General features: G+C 44.4%; 2 protein-coding genes across 2 annotated transcripts; both read left to right on the top strand.

The window, feature by feature from the left end:
* The first annotated feature begins 3,125 nt into the window (after positions 1-3,125).
* On the top strand, positions 3,126-5,238 carry LOC106971742 (keratin-associated protein 16-1). The gene has a single exon (XM_027048949.2). The coding sequence runs from the start codon at positions 3,191-3,193 to the stop codon at positions 4,838-4,840; it is 1,650 nt and encodes a 549-aa protein (XP_026904750.2). The 5' UTR covers positions 3,126-3,190; the 3' UTR covers positions 4,841-5,238.
* A 4,128-nt stretch (positions 5,239-9,366) lies between these two features.
* On the top strand, positions 9,367-11,243 carry KRTAP29-1 (keratin associated like protein 29-1). The gene has a single exon (XM_015068603.3). The coding sequence runs from the start codon at positions 9,402-9,404 to the stop codon at positions 10,416-10,418; it is 1,017 nt and encodes a 338-aa protein (XP_014924089.1). The 5' UTR covers positions 9,367-9,401; the 3' UTR covers positions 10,419-11,243.
* The last annotated feature ends 4,488 nt before the right edge of the window (positions 11,244-15,731 follow it).

The following is a 15,731-nucleotide window of genomic DNA, read 5'->3' as shown; positions in this document are numbered from 1 at the left end:
ACTTGGGAGAGACTTCAAACTTTGAGTCTGCCCTGGTTCAGTTTCAGACTTACTATGTAGGTCATTCTTTGCTCTAGTTGGAATTGGCCTCCTAAGAACTAAAACTCCCAGGACAAAACCACAGCCAGAGCATGAGTGTGCCAACAGTACAAAATTGCCAAGAGGCCAGTAGGTCTGCATTGAGCAGTTGTGATTCAGAGCATCTGATTCTTCTATTGCTTCTGATATGGCTTCCCGGATGGGTGAGAGCAGGGTAGTGATTTCTTTGAATTACTGACAAATCGCTGCCTTTCTTAGCTGCCTGCAGAGGTCCTCATTCATTTATCAATAAATATTAATTGTAAACTGCCTATGTATCAAACATTGTTCTGGGTGCTGGATATATATCAGTGAATACACAAAATCCTTGCCCTTTGGTACTTATATAACGTCAAGGGAGATGAAAGCTATAAGAATAAAGTAGAGGGGCACCTGGGTGGCTCAGTCAGTTGAGCTTCTGACCTGGCTCAGATCATGATGTCATGGTTTGTGAGTTCAAGCCCTGCATCAAGCTCTCTGCTCTCAGCACACAGTCAGTTTTGTATCCTCTGTCCCTCTGTCTGCCCCTCCCCTCTCCCCGCTCATGCATGCTCTCTCTTTTTCTCTCTCTGAAAAATAAATAAACTTTAAAAAAAGAACAAAGTAGAAATGTGTAGATTGTTAAAAGTTCTGCTAATTCCACTTAGCAGGGAAGGATTCTTTGGGAGGACATTATGGCATAACAGGTGATGCCACATTAAGTTTCTCACCTGAGAGAGTTTATGAGGGACTTGTGGGAGGAAGGCCATCTCCATGTGAATTGCATTGCTGGCTTAGCTGAGGAAGATGAAATGCATAGACAAACTGGAAAGGTGGAGATCAGGATCTTGGGGGCTCCTTCTCTGCCTTACCCACTGCAAGACTGTTGTCCAAAAAGTCTTCTTTTCCAACTGTCTGAGAGCTACATCTCAAGGATGACACTTCTTGTTCCTAATCTTCCACTTTCAACCACTGGATTCTATAGATTCTACCTCCATAAAACCTCTCATATTGCTCCAGTCCCATGACACTGCCCAGTTCAGGTTGTCACCAGGAAACTTTTGAGTAACTGCTCCAGAATGCTGATGGTCTCCTGGGCTCCAGACTTGCCCCCCTTCTCCAATACCTTTGCCATAGCCAGAGATGCCTTTCCAAAGAGCAAACTTGGTCAAGTTGTTCCCTTGTTTAAAATACCCCCATGTCAGTATGAAATCCAACTACTTGTCGTGGTCCACAAGGGCTTTCATGGTAGAGTGCTAGTAACCCTTTTAGTACCATTGTTGTTCCTTCCTGTCCCCTGAACCTTCCATCCTGGCTGTGGAACAATTTACTGCTCCCCAAATGTATCATGCTTTTGATGAGCCTTGTCTAATTTCCCAAAAATCTTGTGGGTGTTTCTCCCGGATGCCCCCATAGGACCAGTGCAGCCATCTGTCATAGCACTTGTACGTATACTGTACCATAATTGCTATGGATGGATCTGTCTCTCTCCTAAACTCGGACTCCTTGAGACAGGAATTGCAACTCATTCTTTTTGTAGCCCTCTCACAGAGCCTGATGATGGCTGAATCGAATGGATGAATAAAAGAGAAATTGAGTGAGTAATTGCATAAATTAATGAATGAAGGGAGAGACGATGAATGGATGGCATGATGGTTCAGCTTTTCTAAAGGAGAGCCTGGATTTTGTATTGATGTTGAAAATGCGTTGTGGAGCTGGGCCTTTACTGAAACAAGGATGTCAGGCCTTGGTGTTTAGAAACCTAGGATTCTTGGGGTGCTTGGTGGCTTAATCAGTTAAGCATACGACTCTTGATTTTGGCTCAGGTCATGATCTCACAGTTCATGAGATCGAGCCCTACTTGGGATTCTTTTTCTCTCCCTCTCTCTCTGCCCCTCCCCTGCTTGTTCTCTCTCTCTCTCAAAATACATAAATAAACATTAAAAAAAAGAAACCTAGGGTTTGTTTCTCATCTTATGTCTGTCTCAGGTAGTAGCATTGACACACTTTGAGAAAACATCTGTATTCTTTGCTTTTGTTCACAATGTCTTTGCAAAAGATCTCTGGCATTTCCTCTTTATCCTTTGGGTTTTGGAAGTGTCTTTCTTTTAGGAGCTATTAAATCACCAAAAGCAAGAGAGATTCTGGAGGGCCACTGAATGCTTGAGGTATAAGTGGGTGGGGGGAAAACACGGAGGAGAAGCATAGAGGCAAGATCAAGTACTTTCTGGGGACAAGTAGAGCCAGTGGTCTGGGACAGGACCATTCATAGAACAGGATGGAGGGCAGCACAGTTGGCTGAGCCTATGACATGCAGCTTTGACAGTCTTTTGAGAAAGGTCAGACCAAACAGAATGGTGAGGAGGAAGGAGAGCATCCTTAGATTAGGGGGCAAGCTGAGTGGGATCTTTAGCAAGTGACTTAAGCTTTCCAATTTCAACCACCTTTCCTTTTCTTTACCTATAATGGGAAGAGACAAGTTCTTATCTTGGGGGATTGCTGATGGTTTTAAATAAGACCATTTCTGCAAAGCATAGTCATTTAAAATCCAGCCCAGACATCCCTTCTCCCACAGAGCTCACCACTGCTCTCCTCTACTAATCCCTGTATGTCTATTGTTGACCTTACCATGGCACTGCAATGAGTTTGCCTGCATGCTTGTCTGCCCACCAGAGAATGAGATATGTAGGAAGGAGTGAGTAGGTCCTATTCATGTGGACATCCCTAATGGCTCCCCTTCTCCCCACGGCTTGGCTTGGTACAGAGGACTAGAAGATGGATAAATTATAAGTTCCTCTCTTCTTCCCCTGTTCCTGCCACTCAGAAACACAGATCATTCGGTTTGAAGGCCACGATGCTTATGCCAAGATGATCTGTTGCGCCGAAGATTCCAAATTTAGCAAGTCAATAAACAAACAGCTTCTTTATGAGTAGATAAACAACTTCCAGATCAACAAACCTTGGCATAATAAGATGTTCCTCTGAAAACCGGCCCAAACAGCAATGAGGAAAAGACGCAGGGTCTCCAAACAGCACATGCCAGTGAGTTGGTATAAAAGTGAGGGCTTGGGAGAGCTGTCCCAGTCAGGCAGCACCCCTCTCAGCACTCACAAGGAGCAGAGGCACCACCACCATGTCTGGAAACTGCTGTTCTAGGAAATGCCCATCTGTGCCAGGCATCTCTCTCTGCTCCAGTGAGGTGAGCTGTGGAGGGCCTGTCTGCTTGCCCAGTTCCTGCCGGAGCCAGACATGGCAACTGGTGACCTGCCAAGATAGCTGTGGGTCATCTAGCTGTGGCCCACAGTGCTGTCAGCCCGCCTGTTCTGTGAGCAGCTGTGCCCAGCCTGTGTGCTGTGAGGCCACCATCTGTGAGCCCCCCTGTGTTGTGAGTAGCTGTGCCCAGCCTGTGTGCTGTGAGGCCACCATTTGTGAGCCTTCCTGTCCTGTGAGCAGCTGTGCCCAGCCTGTGTGCTGTGAGGCCACTGTCTGTGAGCCCGCCTGTTCTGTGAGTAGCTGTGCCCAGCCTGTGTGCTGTGAGGCCACCATCTGTGAGCCCGCCTGTGCCCAGCCTGTGTGCTGTGAGGCCACCATCTGTGAGCCCGCCTGTTCTGTGAGTAGCTGTGCCCAGCCTGTGTGCTATGAGGCCACCATCTGTGAGCCCGCCTGTGCCCAGCCTGTGTGCTGTGAGGCCACCGTTTGTGAGCCTTCCTGTCCTGTGAGCAGCTGTGCCCAGCCTGTGTACTGTGAGGCCCATTCCTGCCAGCCGGTCCTCTGTGTACCCACTCCCTGCCAGTCCATCATCTGTGAGCCCAGCTGCTGCCAGCCAGTCATCTGTGAGCCCAGCTGCTGTTCAGCTGTCTGCACTGTGCCTAGTTCCTGCCAACCAGTGGTCTGTGAGCCTGTCTGTCAGCCGGTGTGCCCCACGCCTAGCTGCTGTCCATCTGTCTGCTCTGTGGCTAATAGCTGTCAGGCTATCTGCTGTGACTCCAGTCCTTGTGAGCCATCTTGCTCAGAGCCCAGCAACTGCCAGCCAGCTCGCTGTGTGGCCCTGGTCTGTGAGCCTGCGTGCCTTCGCCCTGTCTGCTGTGTCCCAAGCCCTTGTGAGCCGCCTTGTGTCTCGAGCACTTGCCAAGAGCCCTCTTGTTGTGTCTCCAGCATCTGCCAACCCATCTGCTCTGAGCCCAGCCCCTGCTCAGCAAGTATCTGTGCACCTAGTCCATGCCAACCTACTTGCTACGTAGTCAAGCGCTGTCGGTCTGTCTGCTGTGAGCCCGTTTCCTGCCCATCTACCTCCTGCCAACCTCTCTGCTGCCGCCCAGGGTCTTCTGCATCTGCCATCTGCCAGCCAACTTGCTCTAGGACTTTCTACATACCCAGCTCCTGCAAACAGCCTTGCTCTCCTTCGGTTCCTTACCGCCCAATCTGTCGTCCAATCTGTCGCCCAATCTGCTCTGGACACATTACTTACAGGCAGCCATATGTGACATCCATCTCCTATCGCCCTGCCTGCTACCGCCCATGCCACCCCATCCTGCGCCGACCAGCCTGTGTCACTTCACTGTCTTACCGTCCAGTCTGCTCCCGCCTGCCTTGTGCTGACTCCTGTAAACGAGATTGCAAAAAGTCCACTTCCAGCCAACCAGATTGCACTGACTCAACGACCTGCAAGGCTGAGGTCTCAGATTCCAGTCCCTGCCAGCCCACTGAGGCGAAACCCACCAGCCCAACCACCCGTGAGGCTGAAGCCACCCCGCCTACTGCCACCAAGCCTGCCGACCACTGATCTGGCCTCAGCCCACCAATTCCTGCAAAGCAAACCTCCAGCTGGAGAGAAACCTCGACTGCCCTCCCCAAAGCTCACAACGACTTAGAATCTTTCTTCACCATCACTCACCATCTTCTTACACTTCAAAAAACTCACCAGAAATTTCAGTATCCTAATGGTCCAAGTGCAGGCCCCCTGGGCACTGAGAGGGGGAATCATCCTGAGCTCCTGCCCACTGCTGCCATCAAGCTGAGAAGAGCTGCTTCACCACATCATCTGGAGTCTCTTCCCCAGCGTTAGGTTTTTTTCTGTCCTCATGCCTGTGTTGCCTTGCTGGGTGTGCTCATGTTCCTTGGGGACATCTTCCATGAGAAAAAGATATTTCACTGTCCAATAAAGTGGCTAAGTTGAAGTGGCATGTTATTCTCACTGTGCTGTTGTGAATATTCATATTCTCATCAGCTAACTTATTTTGACAGCAACTTCATCCACTCATCCATCCATCCTTCCAACACGCTTCATTAGACAGCTGTTGGCTGGGGACTGTGGTAGGCTGTAGGACTGAGAAGTCAGCCTTTGCTCTAAGGGAGCTCACTGTTGGAGTGGGGATGGGGAGAGACAGATAGGCAGAGAGACAATTACTACGTTCTGTTGTGCTAAGTACTGGGACAGAGGCAAGCACAGGGCAGTCTGAACTCAGCAGGGTACAGGGAGAGATAGGAAAGAATTCTTGGGGAATGTGAAATTGAAGCTGGGTCTTTCAGCACAAATAAGAATGGACCAGGTCAAAATCAGAAAGGAAGAGCTTTCCAGGCAGAGGAAACATATACACAAATGGGGCTTGTGAGCACACTGTTCGTTACTGAGGCTTGGGCAGAGGTGTGCTTAGAGGCATGGTGAGTTCTAAGGTCAGTTAAGTAGACAGTAGTGACCTGAACCCATCGGGCCTTGTAATCTATACAGAGGCATTTTCGTTTGGTGTACGGTTGACATGAAAGCACTGGGGGGGCCAGATATAGAGCAGTGACATGAAGAACACTTAGTTTTGGAATGTCCCTCTGGCCTTGGTGTAGAGAAATGAATGGAGGAGCATGGACTTGGATATAGGGAAACTGGGGAGCAAGCCAGTTGACTTTGGGGTTCACAGTGGAATGAAAATAAGTGGGAGGTCACATGTACAATAAGAAAGACAACTGGATTTTTTTTGTGCAAGAGCTTTATTTATATTCTCCTAGTCTCTGTAAGGCACAATCCTTGTGTAAACTTCATACACAGCCTCTTACAATCCTAAGGACAGAGTCTCTTCGGAGTAGTCTCTTAGGGCACAGAATGAGGGGCTATGTCTAGTCCTCAAGGTGCATCTTGGGCTAACCTAAGCACAAGAGGGGGTAGAGCAGGGTTTCTGAACTTCAGTGCTATTGACATTTTGGGCTAAATAATTCTTCCTTGTGGGCATCATTCTTTAACATTGTAAGATATTAAGCAGCATCTCTGGACTTCACCAACTAAATGCTGGTAGCATCCCCTGAGTGTGGCAACCTAAAATGTCTCCAGACATTGGCAAACACCCCTGGGGATGAGGGGCAAAAATCATCCCTGTTTGAGAACTTCTGGGTGAGACAGCAGCAGAGGGAGAATCTCAAAGGTGGAACTTATCCTGCATGTTGCTGTCAGGGGTACTGTCTCATCAGCCTATTGAGATTTATCTCCATCTCCTTCCAGAGTCAAGAGAGGAGTGGGCCAGGGCTTTAAAATCTCTGTCCCAAGCACAGACCCAGTGTTTCATGCAAATCATAGCAGTTCTGTGAAATAAGATGCTTTTCTCTCTATTTTACAAGATGAAGAATATGAGTGACAAACAATCCAAGGGCCCATCAATAGAGACAACAACATTGTGGTGTATTCACTCAATAAATACTATGCTGCAATGAAAACTAGACAATGGCCATATGTAAAACAGGGGTGAACCTGACCAGTGTAGAGTTGATACAAACAAGCCTCCAGACCACATATATATTTAAAGCTGAAAAACAACACACACACACACATGCACACACACATGTATGAGTATACACACATGTATACATATGCACATGTATACACACTTACACATATATGCCATATGTATATTCACAGGGGAATGCTAAACACAAAATTCAGGACAGTCACAGCTAGAAAGTAACATACAAGAGTAACATACAACATAAATGCATGTAACATACAAATAACATACAGAACATACGGTTCAGTCCAAAGTTTGTGTTTTTTATACATCACCATGTCTCTTGCTGTGATCACAACAGCCCTTGGTGATACATTCGATGTCTTTATTGCCTTGCCATAGCAAAGTGAAAGGTCTCCCTATTGAGAGATACCTTTTTTTCATCTTTATTGAGGTATAACTGACAAAATTGCAAGATATTTAAAGTGTAAATTGTGATGATTTGATACACACATATATAGTGAAAAGAATCCTCCTATCTAATCAACTAACACATCCATCACCTCACATTTCTGGGGATGTGAGAACATTTAAGTTCTCTTAGCAAATTTCGATTATGTAATACAGTGTTATTAACTAGAGTCACTATGTTATATATTAGATCCTCGGACCTTATTCATCTTATAGCTGAAAGTTTGTGCCTCGTACCAACCTATTGAGAAGTTTCTTTAGGAGAAAAAAAGGCAAGAGCAGAATCAGAGAAAGATGGATGTTAAAATCGATTACTTTAAAAACAATAAAAGTGGTATGAATGAGCACAGGACATTGGTATCTTTTTCAGAGCGAAGTTGACATGGCTTCTCAAATATATTCATGTTCCCATTATCTGATCTATTTGGTAAGACCAGAAGTATTTCTCCTGAAAGATGGAGAGCTTTGGGATGTAGACCTTCAGGAATAAAACAGCGCAGTGATCTTTGCAGTTTGCAAGGTGCCAAAATGATTAGTGATGAGTTGGATGGCAAAAGGAGTGATCGGGGCTGTAACACAAAAAGCAATGGTTAAAAAAAAAGGCATTTTAATGACAAGGGTGAGGATTTCCCAGATCATGATCTCATGGTTCATGAATTTGAGCCCTGTGTCAGGCTCTGTGCTGATTGCGGGGAGCCTGCTTGGGATTTTCTTTCTCCCTCTCTCTCTTCCCCTCCCCCACTTGCTCTCTCAAAATAAATAATAAATAGACTTAAAAAAAGAGTAAAAATAACTTGAACAACAGCAATGCAGTTAGTTGGTAAACTCTTGGTACTTTGCACACTTGGGTAATGAGTCATCTTTTCCAGTGGAATGCGTTAGTAGCAGAGCCCAAAAATGAAACTCTACCCTATTGGGATCCCAAGGCCATGATCTTTCTATTCTGTCATGAATTTCTGGTGTGAACCAGGTCAGGACAGGGAATGATGTGGGTTGCTGAAGTTGGCCAGTAATGCAGAGCCTTGACAAATCTAGAAAAAGACGGGAAGAATCAGTACAACCAGCACCTCATAAGTCCCTCTTGGAAGAGGCTGATTTAATCCTTGGGAAAATACTTTGCAGTTATTAAAATTTCCAAATTAAAAGAATGTCTTTGGGTGTATGGATAAGTGGAGGTAAGTATTTATACCAGTTTAATCTAGTTGATGACTCTAGTCACTAATGGGCAAATGGTCCCCAGCAAGGGGCCTGGCCACCTGCCCACTAGCCAGTGTGCTGTTGTACTAAGGTCAGTCTTCAATCACTATATCACAGTCTTTCTCCTCCACTCCAAAGTCAGGAGGTCTAATAGGTGATTACAATCCGAGGTTTGGGGGTCAGTCCCAACTAGGTTTGGATCTTGTTTCAACCTCTTATTACTTGCATAATTTGGAGAAATAGGATTTAAACTCTCTGAGTTAGTTTTGCTACCTCTAAGATAGCAGTGGGAATTGCAGCTACTAATAAGGACCATTGCAAAGATTCAATGAAAAATGCAGTCAAGGGCTTGGTATATAGTAAGTATGCTATAAATGGAATGGAAGCCATTAGTATTAGTATTAGTATTAGTATTACTAATAAAGTTGGGTTTCAGGAAAGCCAAATGGGAAGGTTCTAGAAAGAGGTGGAGACACTGAAGTGTCCTTGGGATGTACTGCCTGGTTCACCATCTCAGACATCGCCCTCTTTCAATTGGGTCAAGGCTTCATTTCCTGATTGTTTAAATGGTGCAGAACTGCATTCCTGGTGGAAGAGCAGGTTGCTTTGGCTGGGCTGAGGCCTTCTGATGAGAGGTTAGCACAGGGAAAGGCCCACTTTAGGGAGGCTGGAGAGCAACCTGTAAAAAAGACAGCTCATTCCAGAGCAGGAGCAGCATCAACGAATCCAAAGTCGACAAAGAAAACTCTCAACTCAACAGACAAGTTTTTAAACTGGGGACAATATCTTCCAGGCTCCCGAAGCCTACTAATCAGATGTTTGTATACAAATGAGTAGAAACAATAACAAGGAAAGATGCTCTAAGTCATACCAACACCCCTGAAGAGCTATAAAAGCCCCTATAAGAGATATCTTTCACACCCAGGTATACTGAGTTTACAACTCCCTAGCGAGCTTCACATCAGCACCATGGTGGACAGCTGCTGCCCCGGAACCACCACGGCCATTCCAGCTGTGCCCACCTTCACGTGCTCAAATGGTGGCAGTTTCCAAAACGGTATCTGTTTGCCTAGTTCCTGCCGGAGCAGAACTTGGCAGCTGGTCACCTGCCAAGAAAACTGTCAGCCATCCAGCAGTGCACCAAGTGGCTGTGAACCTGCTTGCTGCCAACCTACCTGCCTTCCGGCAACTTCTTGTGTTGGTTTTGCCTGCCAACCCATTTGCTCCCGCACAGCCTGCTATGAATCTGGAACTGGTCAGTCTCCTTATTTGGAACCCTCCTGCTTGGAACCCACCAGCTGTCAGGCAAATTGCTGTGAAGCCATCCTCGACCAGCAAAGCTCCTGCCAAGAACCTATCCTTGTGTCCAGATCAGCTTGTGGCCAATTGGTCTCCTGTGACGCTAGGTCCCAACAGCCATCCTGCTCTGAGGTAAATTCCTGTGCTGAAAATTCTTGCCCACCAACCATCTGTGCAGCCAGTCCATGTCAGCTAACTTGCTGTCAACCAGGTTCATGTCAACACATCAATGGTGAAGATCAGACCTGCAAATTAACTTATTACCAACCCATCTGCTACATTTTCAAGACTTGCCCATCGGTTCCCTGCATGCCTGTTCCCTGCCAGCCATCAACTTGTGCGTTCAGCTCTTGCAATCCTACATGCTACGCATCGTCCCCTTGCTGGTCGCTTTGCTGCCAACCAGCTCCTTCCATATCTTTCATCTGCCAGCCAGTGGCTAACTGCCAGCCCCTATGTTCTGTAAAGAACCCTTGTAAACCAGTTTCCTGTGGCACCGTGCTTTCCAGCCAACCAACTTGGGATGGATCCACTTCCTGCAACCAAGGTGGCTGCACACCCCCTTCCTGCCAACCAGCTTGCTGTGTAACAGGTTTAGGCAAATCATCTGGCAGTGGCTGCAATGGTCTCCAACCAACTGCCCCAAGTGTCTGCAAAGCCAGCACCTGCTCGCCAACTTCCTGCTAACCCAGCCATGAGTCCAACATCTGTAAGACAGCACCTCGCTGATGGAGCACCCTTCACAGCTCCTTTGAGGTCTGCCACTATCTACAAGTGCATAGCCACCCTATGGTGCCCTCTTCCTGCTGAGCACAAATGCTATCTGTGGGCTAACTTCATTCTGAGTCCAGCCCCACATTCTCTCCAGGCACTGATGAGGGGACTTGTTCAGCCACTAAGAGATCCTTCTTTACCAAGGAGGACATTTCAGCAGGCATGGTCCTCTCTATGGCTCACATTTCCTCATGTTGTCAATTCATTTCACCTCAGCAAAGCCTTCTCTCCAGTATTTCTTTTCTCTCTCTCTCTCTCTTTTGTTTTGATGTAGCCAGGTCTTTAAAAAGACTCCTTTGCTGCCAACTGCTAATAAAAATGTGAATGGTGGGGCATAATGAATAAAACTCTCCGAATGCTTTCATTCCTTTCAGCACACCTCTTCATAGATTTCCTTCAGGTCACATTTGAACACGATGACCTTGGGTCCTCTAAGTTAGTGGTTCCCCTTGGTCTGCAAGGGTGGCTGGTGTCTGCAATTATAGATGCTCAGTCTGGAAGGGAGAAAGGGCAAATAATCCCCTGGCTTCCAACCTTTATACCACCAAAAGCTCTTTTGAGTTGAGTGGCCTTCGTTTCCCCACAGTGAACAGACTTGGGAAGCCAAAGACAGAAATGGTCCAGGGAAGCCACGGGTTAAAATAAACATAGGTTTGGCGCAACGAGAATAGCTAAGGGTTAATTCACTTAAAACTGGTTTTAATGATCATTCACCTAATGGCCAATTTAATAAAATGTAAAATTAGAAATTTTTTGTTGTTTGTTTGCTTATGTCTTTGACATTTTAAGAGACAGTTTTAATAACAGTCTAAGATAACATCTGAGTGAGTATTCCTCGTATGTAATTATCAAATCTAAACATTTGAAAAATGGTTGGACTGGTTTTCTTTTGGAGAAAGATTACAAGGAAGTTTGCAGAGTGTATCTGTGGCAATGATGTAAAATCCTTCTCCGAGGGGATCTGGCTTCCCCTTTCATCAAAGGCTCTGGGTCTGTGAAATGATTTAGGTCTGAAACTCAAAACATTCCTACACAGGTCCATGAAGGAACACATGTGAAGATGCTCACTGTGACATTTCTGTGATCATATAGATTTTAAAAGATTTTAAAGGAATCTGTGTCCACTACTGGGAGGGTGGGTAGGCAGCAAGCAGTGATTCCTTCCATGAGGTATTTCTTGGTCTGATTCTCCAGAGAAGCAGAACCAGTAGGATAGATATAAAGAGATGTAATAAGAGGAATTTTCTCACGTGATTTTGGAGGCTGGTATGTCCAAATCTGTAGTATGGATCTGCAGGCTAGAGATCAAGGAGAGCCGACAGTGGGGAAGAAGTTTGAAGGCTTTTTGGTGGAGAATATACTCCAAACAGAATAAAATAGCTGCCTGTAGGAAGATAATGGGGCATAAGGAGAACAGGAGTTAAATTAATTTGTATATAAGTACATAAAGAAAAAATAGGACCGAAGCCTTGCAAGGACAAAAAGTGATAATGTGCCATAAGGAATATAATTAACTCAGTTATTTGCAACTGAAGTCCAAAAAGGAAATTAAAAACCGGAAGAAGAGAGGGACCTTGATACTGCAAAAGAATTACCATAGATGGAATGTCTTCTAGAAATGACATTTTAATGGATAGCCCATTTAAATCCTCTCTCCCACATCTTCCATGGAGATTTCAGTGACGCCAGAAGAAGCAGGAGGCTCTGGAAAGCGTGATGCATCTTACCTCAGTCCTGGACAGAACTGTCAACAATATTTCTTACACTGTAAGTTTAATAAATTACATCTCCTTAAACAATTTGCTTACTAATACCAGAATTCTTGACATAGCTGGAATTTCAAATTCCATTTTGCAATAGTTTTTGACCCAGCTAAATGTGTGTTATTCTCTTTATCTTTCCAATTGTGGATTTCTCTGTTGTACTGGCAAGTGTTTTACACTGGCCGCCTGCCAACAGGCAAACTGCACGTTTTCAACACCGCAAGTGTAAAAGGTGTCTTGGGAAATGGTGTATCTCTTCCTATACTTGGCAACAGTTTAAATAACTGAGCATTTATTAGATCCTTTTAGGTTTGCTAGAACTTGTCCATAAAACATCTGAACCTCTTATTATAAACAATGTTCTGCAGAGCCTGAACATGCTTATAACTAAATCTTTATTTTCATTTATGTCCCAGATAGGGGAGCAAAGTACAGGGAAGTCTTGAGAAAAATATTACAGACAACCACCACTCAGACATTTTCTTATATCTACTTTGGATCTTCCCCCAAAAAACCCCACAATGGAAATAAGACATTTTTGAAAAAGTTAAAGTCCTTTTTGTACCCTTCTCCAGCTCCAAAACATTTACATTTGTCCCTACTCAGATACAACCTTGCGTACACTTTGAGTTAATGTTTATGTAAAGATAAAACAATGACTAGTATTTATGAAGTATTTAGACAATACCTAGAGTTTAGACAAATTTAAAAATTTACATATATTATGTAAAATCACACCATTTATTTTTCTCCTTCACTATTGCTTTTAAGAATGACTTTTATCAAGAATTAAATTGACTAATTATTAAGAATTTAGAACTATAATGTTTTATTGCATTTTGATACATGACCTGTTTCATTATAGTAGTTATTGCTGCATAACAAATGACTCCAAAAGTTAGTGGCAGAGAACAACAAACATTGATTATCTCACTGCTTCTGTGATTTAGAAATCCAGGTGTGGCTTAGCTAGGCATGTCTAGCTAGATTCTCTTATGAGGCAGTTGCTGAGGTGTTGGCTGGGGCTGCAGTCCTTATGGGGCTTGGCTAGGGAAGGACACACTTCCAAGCTCACTCACGTGGCTGTTGGCCAGAGGTATCATTTTCTTGCCACATGGGCTTCTCCATACACTGGCTGATAGTCCTCATGGCCTAACAGCTGGATTCTCCCAGAGCAAGTGGTCCAAGAGGGAGACAACAAGCACATGGTACGAAAGTCACACATCCTTTATAGCCTCATTTTGGAAATGACATCCCACCACATTCATGGTACTCTATTCATTAGAGACCAGTCAGGAAATCCAGCCCACACTCAAGTGAAAGGGATTACACAAAGGCATGAATACCAGGAGGTGGGGATAATTGGAAGTCATCTTAAAGGTTGCCTACTGCACTCTGCTTTTTAGCCCCCTAGTGATTCACGTACTAAATACATTCACTCCTTCCTAGGGTCCTCCCAGATCTCATATTATTATACCATAAGCTCAAAGTCCAGAATCTCGTCACTGAAATCAGGTGCAAGTGTGGACTAATCTCCTTAGGCATGATGCCTTAAGTGCAGCTTCAAAGTACAGTTCTAGATCTGCAGACCTCGTGAAAGGGAAAGATATAATTTATCCAAAAGGTAGGGTAATGGTGGTAAATCTGATGGCGTGAACTTCAAAGCAGCTAAACTTTTTGAAGGAGGAAAGAGAAGAATGACATTAGAGGCAAAGCCACTGTGAGGAGTAGGTTTTCTAATCTGACTGGTGCCTTGGTCAAAATTCAGGACGACACCTGAGTATCATTGACTTCATCAAATCCTTATAGCTTAAGGAATCTTGCCAATAAATTGGCCATTTATTTACACAATCACTCTGTGACATTCCTATTACTTTTATTTGAATCTATGTTTGTTTGACCATCTCCCAAGGAAACACTGCTTCTCTGGGCGGCGCCAAGAGTGAGCTTTCACTTATTTTTGCCTAAATTAATATTTAGAGCTCCCATGATTGGTCTTGTTCTTTGATTCTACAAGGCCAACAGAAGATATGTCTTCTGCAGACAGATATTTCCATATTCAGTTACACTGGGGCATTCCTTTCTCCCAAAGATATTTTCTCTGGGATAATTATGACCAGATACCTCCATTCTTCATGATGTGATTTGAATTCAAGTTCCATTCCCAGGATAGTTGCTCTCTTCAAAACACTTTTCAATTATCCAATATTCCTTTAAAAAGGGCATGATCAGAACCTAAGTCAAGGCCTAGTTATTTTCTAACCTGCCCAGAGAAATCATCCTGCTCTTTTGACTATAGTCCGTATTTCCCCTGGATCATGTCTGTGTGATGAGGTTATCAAATACTATTCTCTAAGTTAGATATCTCAGCCCTGACCAGAAAATTTTCTGGGATTTTATGAGTAAGTGAGGTGAGGGGGCATCTGTCCTCCTGTAGGGGATACTTCTGTAACTCCTCAAATGATTTCTTGGTCCCTATATTGATATCCCCTGCTCTTTGCCTTGGCATGCCTGTTGCTAAGTTCATATTCCTATCCCAGGACTGCTGATGTCTTTACCTCAATTGCATGGAAGAGAGAGTTCTTCAGGTTCACATTTGATATTGACTTCAGATATATGGCTCTTTAACTTAAGTCTAAGTTAACCATAGTGCCTCCTCCCTAGAAAACTCCACATGCTTTGAGTATCTGCAGAAAATACTATCCAGTGGATCTGCCCCAAGCTGTCTGCTCAACTTCCTCTCTAGTACATCTCTTATCCAGAGTCTCAGCTTGCATCTGAGGTCAAGTGATTATTATAAATGTATGAAGAAAGAAGCTGTCATTGGAAATGAGCATATCTTGGCATTTGTCATTGAAATCAGTCCATGCTTCTGCACTCTTTTCATAAGTTGAGAGTCCTTTTCAATTATCCTGCTGAAATCCAGATTCATGTTCTATTCATTTTCATTGGTCAATAATCTAGCTCTTTGACACAACTTGGTTTAACTGGTCTTATGTTCTGTCTTTTTCTAGGGGTTCACAAAGGATCTTTTTCTGAGGCAAGATCAAACTTATAGGTGTCAGATTTGCAGAAATCTGAAAATGGAATGGCATTTGCTTGTCTCAACACATTCAGCATTGCTTGTTCTCTAAGACTCCTCAAATACCAATATATGCTTTACTTCCAGTCTCTAAGTGCTCTGGGCCATGATATGCACAGCACACAGTGACATGAATTTATCTAGAGAAGCTGGTGCTTGTAAAATCTAGTTGTCCTTATAAATGTTTAGTCATTTTTCCAATTTGATTATTCCCCTGTCTGAAAAGACAGATACCAAATAAGAGTCTTTCTAGTGTAATCTCACATTCTTTGGGCCACATTCCAGAGGCAGAGCTCAGATCTTATTTCATTCCCAGGTCCCAGCACAAGTTAAGGAGAATTGACCCTTTTTACAAGCCTGGATTTTCCTTGCCAGATAAGA

Source organism: Acinonyx jubatus, chromosome E1 (genome assembly GCF_027475565.1).
Source record: "Acinonyx jubatus isolate Ajub_Pintada_27869175 chromosome E1, VMU_Ajub_asm_v1.0, whole genome shotgun sequence".
Taxonomy (NCBI): domain Eukaryota; kingdom Metazoa; phylum Chordata; class Mammalia; order Carnivora; family Felidae; genus Acinonyx; species Acinonyx jubatus.
The sequence above is the reverse complement of the archived record's forward strand: the minus strand, read 5'-3'. Positions and strand labels throughout refer to the sequence as shown.

Bases quoted from the DNA above. Each gene is read 5' to 3' on its own strand.
- LOC106971742 (XM_027048949.2), top strand. From the start codon at position 3,191: ATGTCTGGAAACTGCTGTTCTAGGAAATGCCCATCTGTGCCAGGCATC.
- KRTAP29-1 (XM_015068603.3), top strand. From the start codon at position 9,402: ATGGTGGACAGCTGCTGCCCCGGAACCACCACGGCCATTCCAGCTGTG.